This window comes from Sinocyclocheilus rhinocerous, unplaced genomic scaffold, assembly GCF_001515625.1.
Source record: "Sinocyclocheilus rhinocerous isolate Xijiao unplaced genomic scaffold, SAMN03320098_v1.1 scaffold1674, whole genome shotgun sequence".
NCBI lineage: Eukaryota > Metazoa > Chordata > Actinopteri > Cypriniformes > Cyprinidae > Sinocyclocheilus > Sinocyclocheilus rhinocerous.
Genome location: NW_015642064.1, coordinates 6281 through 20209, shown reverse-complemented (window position 1 = coordinate 20209; position 13929 = coordinate 6281). Strand labels below are relative to the sequence as shown.

Sequence of the window (13929 nt, the reverse complement as noted above, 5' to 3'; positions counted from 1 at the left end):
GTGTGTTCAGGCGCTGCCGCTCTCAGCGCCGTCAAAATAAAAGTCCCGCCTAGAACGCATCGGCTAAACAGAAAAACTTATCGGCCGATGCCGATATTTGAAAAAATGGCAAATATCGGCCAATGGCGATATATCGGTCGACCACTATCCAGTATGTATGCATCTGAAAACTACTGTACACTGATGTACTAGTAGTAATCACACACACACACACACACACACACACACACACACACGGACAGTCTCCAAACTCTCACAGAGCAAACAATACTTTCATACTTTCTCACATACAAACACAAGCACAGGACACCGACCTACATACTAACACTGCTCTAGATGACTGATGTTTCACGTCACACCTCTGTGGTGAAAATCTGACGCATGATTTCAGTCTCACACCATCTGACTGACACCTGAACCAATCAACCACCATTTGTGATGTTCAGAGATGAGAAAATCAGAAATCAGACATAATTACAGATGAATATACAGCTGTGCTCAAGGATATCTTGTTTATTTGCAACTACATGTCTTAAAACTTTGAATTTTATATTCAGACGAGATGACCTGTTTTTTTAAAAAAGTAATTATATATATATATATATATATATATATATATATATATAACTATATTTTATTAATTCAATATATTTTATAATTATAATTCTACTATAATTATTGCAATTATAATATATATTATAATATTAATATGAATTATAGTCCAACTTCAGGTCTACAAGCTTTGAGCTGATAAAAAAAAAAAACAATATAAAAAAAAAACTATTATTATTAATAATATTATATGGTACATTCACCATATTATTAATATATAAATTATAGTCCAACTTTAAGTCAGCAAGCTTTCAGTCAATTACAAAAAACAACAACAACAATATTCTAAAAATATATTATTATTATTAATTACCATTACATTTACCACATTATTAATATATAAATCACAGTACAACTTTGTCTACAAGCTTTCAGTCGATTACCACAGAAAATAGCTTAAACTTGTCCCTCAGTTTGTGTAAAACGGAATAAACTCATACATTTCTGAGTTTCAACAGCATTTAAAAGCATTTTCGCAGTGCTGCACACTTTCCATTGTAAGTGCATTACTGTAAACATGTTTCTTGTTTTTACAAACTTAAGGACTATTGGACTAAACCACAGATGCAAAGTATTCCCTTGAACCAAAGACACTTTTTCCCGCAGCATCGGAGCGGTGGAAGTGTCCTGTCGTCTCGCCGGAAGCTTTCTGACACTCTCTTGGACGAGAAGTGACGCTGACAAGTGGGAGGTTCGTCACCGGCGCTCCCTTCCCTCCGCCTGGGAGAATTCCCACGGCGCTCCTGTCCGCTACGCAGATGAATCGCACCGTCCGTTGTCATTTCAGCCAGCTCCGGAAAAAAAAGCTACCTTTTCTCCTGCTCGCTTTGTCAAATGGAGGGAAAAAAATGAAGAACGAAAGCAAGATATCCATAGGGGAAGCTTCCTACGGCCGCTCGGCTGACAGCTCTGACAAAATAACCAGCGCCCTCATTATTTTATATGCAAACAATGATAAAACGAACTGTATGGAGATGTCATGTTAGACAATCAGCTCGGAGACCCTTGACATGCCGCCCTGTGACTGTAACAAAGTGTCCCGGCTTGCCACGGGCGACACCGCGCTTAATTTGCTGCACAATGTCCCTGTAATTAGATGAATTTGGCTCAGGCAGAGGAAATGACAGCTAGATCAAGGTCTTGATGAATTAGGGGTCCACTGTCAAGATCAAATCACATTAATCAAGGCGAGCGAGTGTTGAGACAGCTAGTCTCCCCCCAACGCGGCTCTATGTGTGATGAATAGGCTAGCTGCTAGCGGGCCGACCGAATGTATCACCATCAAAATCTGTGAATTTAAATGTAACAACGCTACTTCCAGAATTCTATTGATTTATTCTGCTCTTTTAAGATAAACCTTCCTTCGAGCCTCCAGACCCCATTTCAAAAAAGACAAGGAGGGGAAAAAAGCTCCGTGGTGTTGTATTGAAGGAAAAACAACAAAGTGTAACTTCAAAAACTAGCGTGGCCCATTTTATGTTCTGTTTTTACAATACCGCCACTGCTGTTGATCTGCTGGAGAATTCATGCGGGACGCGGGAAGCTCTGAAGGTCTGGAGGTTAACCTACATTACTGCCGCGGCTCGACACACCTGAACCAGAGGATGCTGAGAGAACCGAAGACTGTCGGGCTGGACGCTAAGGAAGATCTTTGTTTGGGGAGACACAACTAAACCCTTAGGAAAGAAAAAAATCTCTGAAATATCTCAATTGTTTCTCCTAGACAGCAATGAAACCAAATGCCGACATCGCCTTATTCTCACATGTGTCTCCTCTGGAGTTTCAGAAGAGATCTCAACAATGTGCTCGGCTTTTTCCATCAAAGTCTGCTATCAAAAGTCAGAGATCTCAATATTAACTCAATCGTTTCTCATCAGATTCTCAAATGAGCACAGCGTTTTGTACCAAAGTCTGTTCATAAGTCAAAGATCTCAATATGAACTCAATCGTTTCTCATCAGATTCTCAAATGAGCACTGCGTTTTGTACCAAAGTCTGTTCATAAGTCAGAGATCTCAACATGAACTCAATCATTTCAAACTCTGGAGAAATTGATACTGAAATGAAACAGAACCGAAAACGTCCTGATTCTCCCCTAAGAGATCTCATTATGAACTCAATGATTTCTCATCATGTTCTCATCAAGATCAAATGATCTGAGCTGCTATGCACATGCTAATTTTATAGGTTTGTGCATGTAATTTATATCAAGGGTTGTGTCAGAGACAAAAATGAGTTGAAAACTCAATTAAGTGTCCCATTTCTCATGTTTCTCCTAGTAATCTCACATGAGTCTCTTCTAGAGTTTCAGAAGAGATCTCAGCAATGTGCATAGCGTTTTCCACCAACGTCTGCAATCAAAAGTAAGAGAGTTCAATATGAACTCAATTATTTCTCATTAAATTCTCCCAAGATCAAATTATCTAAACTGCTATCCACATTCACGTTTTTCTCATTAAGGAATTTCAGGAGAAACATCTGAGACAAAATTGATACTTCACACAAAAACTGAAAACTCAGTGAAGTGTCCTGATTCTCACATGCTTCTCCTCAGTAATCTGACATGTCTCTTGTAGAGTTTCGGAAGAGATCTCAACAATGTGCTCAGCTTTTTCAAGACACCAAAGTCTGCAATCAAAAGAACTCAATATGAGCTCAAACATTTCTCACCAAATTCTTCCAAGAACAACTGATATAGCTGCTATGCACATGTTAATTTTAAAGGTTAGTGCATGTGATTTATATCAAGAGTTGTTTTATTAAGGAAGTTAAGGAGAAACATCTGAGACAAAAATGAAACAAAGATGAAAACTCAATGAAGTAACCTAATTCTCACGTTTCTCTCCAGTAATCTCATGTGTCTCCTTTAGATTTCCAGAAGAAATCTCAACAATACACTCAGCTTTTTCAAGATGCCAAATCAAAAGTCAGATATCTCACTATAAACTCAATCATTTCTCATCAGATTCTCAAATGAGCACAGCGTTTTGTACCAAATTGTGTTTATAAGTCAGATATCTCAATATGAGCTCAAACATTTCTCATCAGATTTTCAAATGAGCACAGCGTTTTGTACCAAAGTCTGTTGATAAGTCAGACATCTCAATATGAACTCAATCGTTTCTCATCAGATTCTAAAATAAGCACAGCGTTTTGTACCAAAGTCTGTTTATAAGTCAGAGATCTCAATATGAGCTCAAACATTTCTCATCAAATTCTCCCAAGGTTCTATCAACATACTAATTTTATAGGATTGTGCACATAATTTACATAAACCATTGTCTCATTATGGAATTTGAGGAGAAGCATCTGAGACCAATTGATACCTAAATAAAAGAAAACCAAAAACTCAATGAAGCTTTCAGAATCTCACACTTCTCCTCTGTTCTCTCAAATGTGTCTCATCTAGAGTTTCATCAGAGATCTCAGCAATGTGCTCAGCTTTTTAAAGACACCAAAGTCTCAATATGAACTCAATAATTTCTCATCAAGATCAAATGATCTATACTACTGTCCACATGCTAATTTTGTAGGTTTATACACAATTTATGTGAACGGTTGTCTCAGTATGGAATTTAAGGAGAACCATCTAAGACAAAATTGTTACTTAAAGCTGAAAACTTTCACAAAAAGTCCTGAGATATGAAAGAGCAATCTGTGAGCAATAAAACTGCATAAACACCAAAGTACACACCAAACATCTGACATGACAGTCCCACACAAGAACTAAGTAAGTTGCTCTGGGAAGAGTATCGGCTCAATGCCTTAAAGGTAAAATGTTAAATGAAATAATTAAATGAGACGAAGTTGAGAGAAGAAAAGTTTATATTCTCCTCTCCAGATGTTTCATCCAGTGAACCGCACTAATCTCCTTCCTGGATTTGAGATTTACCCGGCCTTGAGTTTTGTGTCTGGCATGGAAACAAGGCAAGGGTTTATACGTTTTCTAAACGGTTAAACCAAGAACCGAATGACATAGCTCAGTTTTCGCTTTGAATCTGAACGTCCATTTCAGTCGTATGCTTTTTATGAAGCATCAAAAGCATGCGCCGGTCATTTCGGGATCACCTGATTACACCGCATTTGAATGTTGCATGTCTGCGTGCATTCTGACCGCGGGGATAAACAAAGCAGACGGTTTATTTGCGAGCGCAGAGATTATTTATATTCACAAACGCTGAGAACCAGAGCCAGAGACGGACAGGGCTGCAGGCTCACCCGTGTAGAGCGTGGAGCGCATGGGGCTCGTAGTGGTATCTCCCCTCGTGGTGACGCACGTCGATGGGGATCGGAGAATGGAAAGTCGGGAAGATGTGATGAGGGCCTGCAAGAGAGAAACAGAGAGAGAGAGTTGAGAAAAAGCCAAGACTTTCAAAAAAGAAATTTCAAAGGCAACAGCGCTACAATAAAGTAACATGAATTTCAGAGCGCACTGAGCAGTTTCGTGTAAAATATTGGCACTATCACACAAGAGTGGAGGAATAAATAAATAATCAAAGTATCCTAAGAAATCCTACATCCCCAACATAAAAGATATCCAACTGGGCTTTTGACAAAGACCTGCAGCTAGACACTCTTTGAACTCGTACAGATGATGTGACGTTGTGAAGGAAAAAACCATCCGGGATGCAAACTAGGGCTGACAGCGCAGGGAGAGAATATTCCTCGGCCCGGCATCGTTGCCTCCAACTGGAGCATCTCCCTACTGAACCGACACTGATCCGACCGCGTCCCTGACACTTTACTGGCTCCGAAACGAGTCCAAAACGAAGGTGCCAGGGCGACGTGAAATCAGAGGAGGTCAGGCCTTTGAAATCAAACCACTCACTAATGAGAGAGTTTTTTTGACTAAAAGCTGTTGCCCGTTGCCTCAGTGTTTTACAGTCTTCCGTATATGTTGGCTGGTGTTTCTTTTCATCATAACTCCTTTGGCTGGATCGTTTTATTTGAGCCCGAAGAGAATCAGAATCAGCACTTTCCTGTAATAAACCCTCCGTTGGCTCGGGATGTCCCGTTTAAGGCCAACAGGGCTTCATTAGCAGTTATGATAACGGGAAACCACAGTTGACGGTTTCTTCGCCATATGCAAAGAGAGGTTTGCAATGGTAAAGTCTTAACTAGCTTTCCTTTCTAATTAGTCTTTCACTCCTGGAGCTCCTTCAGTCTTTTAATGTCCTGTGAAAATAAACTGATAAAAAACAAACGGGTCGAAATCAAAGCAGATTTAAAAGCTTTCCTGTTTTTTTCCCGCAGTTTTCGCATTTTCTATAAAAAAAAGAAAAGAAAAATAAGTGGCCAGTGCAAAAACTAGCTGGTCGATGGGTTGTTGCCAAGGTGTTGCCATGTGGTTGCTAAGGCCCTGTCCACACGAATGTGGGTATTTTCAAAACCGCAGCTTTTTCTATGCGGTTTGGCCGTTCGTCCACGCGCAAACTCAGCACCAGGTCACTGAAACCGAACATTTTTGAAAACTCCTGCCAGGGTGAAGATTTTCAAAAACTCCGGTTGCAGTGTTATCGTGTAGACAGCGAAACCGGAGATTTTGGCATGTGACGTCGGAGCATGTGCTGTTATCTCCGCCTACTGGAAACTTTTTCAGACTTCTGATTGGCCAACATGGCTTTAAGGTTGAGATTATATCGCCACCTGTTGGTTTGGCATGCTCTTGACAGTGCTTCATAGCATGCATTTGCGTTTTCATGTGGATGGAGATTTTTTTTAAAGTGGAAGAAGGAAAAACTTGTTTATAAAAATACCCGTGTACGTGTGGACATGGCATAACAGAGCAGGATAGTAACTGATTACATGTAATCTATACTAGAAGAGAGCTGAACTGGATTATGAGATCACTGAATCATCAGTGAACTGACTTTAACTGAAAAATGGACTGTTATTGTCCTCTTGCATTATTGACTATTTTCCTGTTTGACACTGTAAAGCTTGACATGATCTGTATTGTATAAAGGTTTGACTTGGATTACATAATCAGATTGGAAAAATCAAAATCAGATTATGGATTACATGATTACATGTTATTCACACAATGGCAGTAATCCATAATTTATTGATTCTCCCTAATTCTTCTTTTTTTTTCTTTTAAATTTCATACCATTTAGCTTTGACTATATTCACAATATACAATAGTTACGTAAATGTCATCTAAATAAATCTGCAAACCATGCTTCTGAGTTCGGGTGAAAAAAGCACCTCTCAAGCAATTAGACCATGTATGAAACAAATAATTATGCAAGATACTAAACACAGGTATGATTTAATGCATTTATTGATGTTGATATAAAAAAATGGAATATATTTTCTTTCTCTTTCCTTTTTTATATCAATATGGTACGGTTAATGGTAAGTTTAAAACAAGTTAGATAAAAAGTAATCTAAAAAGTAGTCAGAATACAATGAGTAACCTAGATTACGTTACTAAATACAGTTTTCATCATGTAATCTGTAATCAGTAATGACTACAATTTGACTGGTGTTTCTATGTGCAAACCAACACTAACTTAGAGCACTAGAACTAGTAATGCTTGACTTAGCAGGAATGAGAGGAGGGTAAGTGAATCAGCTGATCTCTGGACTGTATTAACATTCTTTAGGGCGGCAGCAGTGGGAGGGTGAGGGGTGACCCGTGAAGGTCAGGGGTCACGGGTCATTATCCACACCTGGGGTTCTCAGCAGCTCCTCCAGAGGATTCATACACTCAACAGAAGCAGTGTGATTCAGCAGTCTCTCACACTTTCGCTCTCTCTGCTTCTCTGTCAATTTGTTCATACCCTTCAAAAATGGCAGACAAGACAGTCCCAAAGGACAGGAAATGACCCGCTGCTGTCTCACTTTTTCACCTCACATTTACATAATGTAAAACTTAAAGGGATAGCGCACCGAAAAAACTAAATTGAGGTAATTTATTCACCTTGATGTCGTTCCAAACCTTCAACAGAACACAACGGAGATGTTTTGCAGAATGTCGTCGGAGGGGAAGATTTTTCAGTCAATAACAACAAAATCCTCATTAAAAAAACAAACAATTTTTTCCACTTTTATGATACTTTTATCTAGTTTTTCATCCGTTTTGGCACTTAAAGGGGTAGTTCGCCCAAAAATGTAATTTTTGTCATTTTACTTACCCTTATTGTTCCAAACCTGTATGAATTTCTCTTTTCTGTTGAACATGAAAGATATTTTGAGGAATGTTGGTAACAAAAGACAGTTGATGGTAGCCATTGACGTCCATAGTAGGGAAAAGAATACTATGGAAGTCAATGGCTACCAGCAACTGTCTGATTATCAACATTCTTCAAAATATCTTCTTTTGAAACTCATAAGAGTTTTGGAACAACACAAGGGTGAGTAAATGATGACTTTTTATTTTTTGTCTTTTATCTTTTTTACCAGCGTGAGCATTCTGCTAAACGTCTCATTTTGTGTCCTACCAAAGAAAAAATGACATGAAGGTGATTACATGACAGAGTTTTAATTTTCAGGTGATCTACCATTTTACATTGAACTCTGGATTAGTCTGTTTGATTAAACTCAGCCTGCTTTGTTCTGTTTATATTAAAATTTGCCTGCTAAATCACAAATTTACCAAAGGAGACATTGAAATGCTGAGATCTAAGTGCTTGTACTTAAATTCAGTCGTCAGACGTGACAATAAGCGATCTTTACTTGTACAGTCTGCGTATTTGTCATGTTTTTAGCGCAATCAAATCAGCTGCGTGACTAGCCGGAGTCATGTGCTCCGTTTATAGTATTTGTCATGGAAAATGCCTCGGGTTGCCTTTAATTAATGAAAAACACCATAAAAACACACCTGACATGCATAACAGTAATGCCACACAGCTGTTGAAATCACAACAGAAGTCTAAAACACGCAACTGGAGCACAAAGCTCCAGTCTGACCTTTAGATAGTAGAGAAACAGAGAAACTCAGCCTGGCGCTTTTCAAGAGATGGCCTGTAAACGGTGCAAGGAGGTTGCATTCAGCGCCCGGCCGCAGTTAATGCGCCATTACTAATGCAGCGGGTGAATTATTGCAGGGGCCGATGGGAAGAGAGGTCGAGGACAAAGAGAAGGAGTGAAGTGGGTCAGAAAACATGACAGAGCCGCTGCAGGAATTCTCCCGCGCTGAAGTCACGGACCACCGCATGAATCCTAATCACGCCGGTCCGGTTAAGGCCGACTTTGCGCTTTAATCACGACGTTGGCGGAGGAGGAGAAGCAAAAATAAAACAGGGGAAAGACACAAACTAGGGTAATTGGAAGCATGAAACACACACAACTTAAACCCAAACGTTTGTGGCTCCGTAAACACTCCCGACCGAAATAAGACGGCAGCGAACGCGAACCCACCCCGGTCCCTGTCATTAAAACGACACGTTACCCCGCAGCCTCATTCATCTGTGCCCGCCCTCAATTATCCACATTACCACTGTTATTTCCAGCCGTCGCATTTTTCATGTCAGCACAAACACCCACCCCGTTCTGTAGAGGCTCGGGGGCCGCTGACGTCCGGGCCCCCGTCACCGGAGGAGCGGGCAGGATTATTCGATCATGCCGACAGCTCCATTGTTCCCCCGCAACGGGAAGAACAAAAGAGGATCGCTCTGGAGAGTTCAAGAGGCGCGTTTACCAGTTTCTCTGAGCTCTATCCCCCAGGGCTTCGGCACGGCTGCAGAGTTTCCGTGAAGCCCCTCGTATCTATTAGTCTTTAGGTGATAACATTTGTTTTCACATCTGGGGGAACGGCGCAGAGGGGTGCCGCATTTTTCCGTGTCGGGCTGCGTGCTGCTCCAGAGCAGATGACTTTTTCATGCACTTGTTAACCTGGCCGTTTCTCACTGGGATCTTTATCGTTCAAACATGAAGCGATGTAGCTTCTAAACCAATAAAAAATTGGGGTTCCTCAAAGAACCTTTCAGTGAATAGTTCTTAAAAGAACCATTTTTTTGTCTTAGTGTGAAGATGAATTTCTCTCTTCTGCTGAACATAAAAGAAGATATTTTGAGGAACGTTGGAAAACAGACAGTTGATGGTAGCCACTGACTTCCATAATAGGAAAAATAATACTATGGAAGTCAATGGCTACCATCAAGTGTGGTTTCCAACATTCTTCAACATATCTTCTTTTGTGTTTAACAGAAGATGGAAACTCATGGAGGTTTGAAATAGCATGAGGGTGAGTAAATGACAACTATTTTTATTTTTGGGCGTACTGTCGTTTTTTTTTCTATAAAGAACCTTTTGTGGAATGGAAAAGTTTCATGGATATTAAAGGTTCTTGATGGAACCATAAAAGTCAACAAAGAACCTTCAATCTTAAGAGTGTAGAAGAACCATTTTTGGTTTCCCAAAAAACCTTCCAGTAAGCAGTTCTCAAAAGAACCATGAAGGATGGTGTGAAGATGAATTTCTCTCTTCTGCTATTTTGAGGAACATTGGGAAACAGACCGTTGATGGTAGCCACTGACTTCCATAGTAGGAAAAAGAAAATACTCTGGAAGTCAATGGCTACCGTCAACTGTTTGGTTACCAACATTCTTCAAAATATCTTCTTTTGGAACTCATAGAGGCTTTGAACAACATTAACTATCCTTTTTCTCTGTAAAGAACCTTTTGTGGAAAAGTTTCATGGATATTAAAGGTTCTTGATGGAACCATAAATTCCAATAAAGAACCTTCATTCTTAAGAATGAAGAAGAACCATTTTTGGCTTCCCAAAGAACCTTCCAATAAACAGTTCTTAAAAGAACCATTTTTTCTTGGTGTGAAGAACATTTTAATAACATTTTTCCACTGTAAAGAACCTTCTGTGGAATGGAAAGTTTCCATGGATGTTAAAAGTTCTTCATCAATTCTAATAAAGAACCTTTATTTTTAAGAATAACCGCAGAAGGCTCTCGATCAGATAAACATGGTTCCCCTTAACTCTAAACGGCTCTTTCTGATGTCATTCGGCTTTGAATATTCGGGCCAAACAAACACAACCCCTCTCATCATTGTTGTACCCTAATCCCAGGATCTAAAGGGGTAAATGGTTTCATTATACAGGAAGTACTCAGCAACAATAATGGCCCTTTGAGTGGCCGGGGTCTTTGCAGTGCAATTAAAAAGCTTTGGGCATTACTCACAGAATCAGGAGGGGAAATTAGACAGGAAATTCCTGTAGAATAAGCTGGCCTCAGGCCTAACCAAACATCGCCATGCCAACCACTATACACTAGCAGACCCAGTGCATTCTGGGATGTGACCTGCTAACACTGGGTATCTAAAATACAGGGTTGTGAAAAATTCAGAATTGAAGAATTAGGTTCCTTTTTAATTAATGAGTTAATTCATCCTTCCATCCATTCTATCTGTCATTCTATCCATCCATCCATCGTTATATTTATACATCCATCCAACCATCCATCCGTCCATCGTTATATTTATACATTCATCCATCCGTCATTCTATTCATCCATCCATCGTTATATTTATTCATCCATCCATGCATCCGTCATTCTATTCATCCATCCATTGTTATATTTATACATCAATCCAACCATCTGTCATTCTATTCATCCATCCATCCATCCCTCCGTCATTCTATCTGTCATTCTATTCATCCATCCATCCATCCGTCCATCCATCATTATATTTATTCATCCATTCATGCATCTGTCATTCTATTCATCCATCCATCCTTCCATACATCCCTCCGTCATTCTATCTGTCATTCTATTCATCCATCCATCCATCCATCTGTCATTCTATTAATCCATCCATCCATCCATCCATCCATTGTTCTATCTATCTGTCATTTTATCCATCCATCATTCTATCTGTCATTCCATCCATTCATCCATCCATTCATCCATCCATCCATCCATCCATCCATCCATCCATCCATCCATCCATACATCCATCCATCCATCCATCTATCTGTCATTTTATCCATCCGACATTCTATCCATCCATCCATCGTTCTATCTGTCATTCTATCCATCTATCTGTTGTTCTATCCATCCATCCATCCATCCTCATCCATATTCTTAGAATATCAATTCATTTTAATTCCACTTCTAGTAAGCCCAGCATGCTGGAGGTAAAACAGAAGGACAAACAGAGCGCGAGATGTGTGTTGTTAGCATGCTGTTTGTGTAATCTAGGTACTTAAGACCACAAGAGTCTCTAAGACTGATTATAGGCCGTCGTGATCGGCCCGCCACCTCAAGCCCCTGATTTATCACCTCTGCTCGTAATAGTGCTGCTTAACACACAGGTTTGTCCAGATTAAGTAATTACCTTAAAGCTGAAGTTTATTATCTTTAAGACTGGTGCTATGATAAAAAGAGCCCTGTCGAAGAGACTGAGAGAGCAGAAGCGCTGATGCAAATGAATAAGGGTGATAATTAAAATGCGATGCATTAAAGTGGCGTTTCTGCGGGCGCCGTCAGCGTGCGCGCTTTCTTACATTCATATTAGCCCGGCGAAACCCCTCCAAGGGGGCGAGTGGGATAACAGCTGGCCCAGAGCTGCAGCTGAAGGCACGAATTACTCCTCGAGCGCATCTGTAAATTAAACAAGGACGCGGCTCATTTAGAAGAAGAGCACAATCGCACCTGAAACCATCCATTGTGTTTTGCGGGGTCACGGCTAACTAGACTCTCAACCAGTGCTTTACTTCACTGAAAGTCAATATGAAACTCCATTCCTTACCTCCATAACTTTTACTTGCGTCATATAATAAAAAAATTCAGTTTTATTTCATGCCGACTTTAAAGCAGGATGTTTGGTGTCATATAACATGTAATATTATTTATAATATTAAATAAAACAACAACAACAAAAAGTTAACCTTATTATCAAAAAATGGTTTAGGGCTGTGATTCTGGGGAAAAAAATAATTTGGCCAAAAGATGTGTCATTATATATCAATATGACATTAAAATAATAATAATAATAATAATAATAATAATAACATATTTCTATTAATAATAATAATAATAATAATAATTACTATTATTATTATTATAAAACATGAAACAAAATATTACTATTCATATACTACTATTAATATTAAAAATATTATTATATTAGTATTGCAATATTTCGTAATATCATATAATAATTTAATATTATGATTATTATTATTAATATAATTATTATTATTATTATATAGTGCAACTTTAAAATTACGATAAATAAATTTTTTATTATCATTTTAAATTAATTTTTTAAGGCTGTGTCTGAAACATGCAGCACATATATTTCATTTAATCACAGCCATATCGCAATTTCAGTTTTATTTTGATTAATATGCAGCCCTAATATGCTTATCGTCAACCAGAGTTATTATAGTTAACAAAAAATAAAACCATACAAAAATTGGTTTCTTGAAATAAAATAAACTTCAACTGAAATAAAATAAAAACATTAAATTGATTTTGTTTTAGTAAACTTTCTTATAAATTTTATAAGATATATTTGTAACTTGATGTCCTAAAATAATTAAAACTAAATATGAAATAAAAGATGATATAAAAACAACTATATAGACATAAAAAACACTAAAGCTAATAAAAATGACAAAAACACTCAGCAATACTTAACAATTACTTAAACCTAAACAACAATTAAAATAGAAAACAAAATATTAAAATAAGATATGACTTATTTTATATATACTAAATATGAATAAAAACTATTGTAGTATCTCAATTATACTAAAATAACACTGATGTCATTCAAATAAGCATTATCAGAATAAACAATTATTGTTTGCTAACTGGCCATTTTTTTCATAAAAAACACTGTAAAGTCAACATGAAACAGCATTCGCAGCACCTTTTATTTAAGTTTTATTTCATGTCGAGTTTAGCAGGATGTTTGGTGTTGTGTAACAGCGAGAGGTCAAGACAAGCATCAGCTTGTCCTTGTGTCTCTGATCGATGGCTTTACAAGCGCAGAATAGCCTCGTCACGTCCTGCTTCACGCTCTCCGACACTCGCTCTGGCTCTTGAGGATCACAACTAAAATAGAGCATCTGCGAGGCCGGGACGATCAGCACTCAGAAGCACCAGAGCGGACAGGACAGTGTGGGACGGGACGCTTCCCAGACGCCGTCCTCTATCTGCTATCACAGGAGGAACGGACCGTGATTGACAGCTGCGGTTCGAGCTCCTGCTGGAAAATCCCATTTCATTACACCAAATACACAAAATAATGTTCTTCTTAGCAGCATCATATGACCCCTTTAAGATGCTGGTTGTGTTTTGGAACAAGCTAGCTGGACCAACTTAAACTGGTTTGAGTAGATAGTAGC

The 13929-nt window shown here is 38.7% G+C and overlaps 1 protein-coding gene across 1 annotated transcript in view; it reads right to left on the bottom strand.

The window, feature by feature from the left end:
* The window catches only part of LOC107755624 (zinc finger protein GLI2-like), a 55328-nt gene extending 41678 nt beyond the window's left edge, over window positions 1-13650 (bottom strand). The window contains exons 1-4 of the mRNA XM_016572514.1: window positions 13525-13650; window positions 7537-7554; window positions 7286-7397; window positions 4830-4935 (exon numbers count right to left, since the gene is read on the bottom strand). Of these exons, the coding sequence (XP_016428000.1) occupies window positions 4830-4935; window positions 7286-7397; window positions 7537-7554; window positions 13525-13650 (362 nt within the window). The remainder of the gene's footprint in view (window positions 1-4829; window positions 4936-7285; window positions 7398-7536; window positions 7555-13524) is intronic.
* Between the last annotated feature and the right edge of the window lie 279 nt (window positions 13651-13929).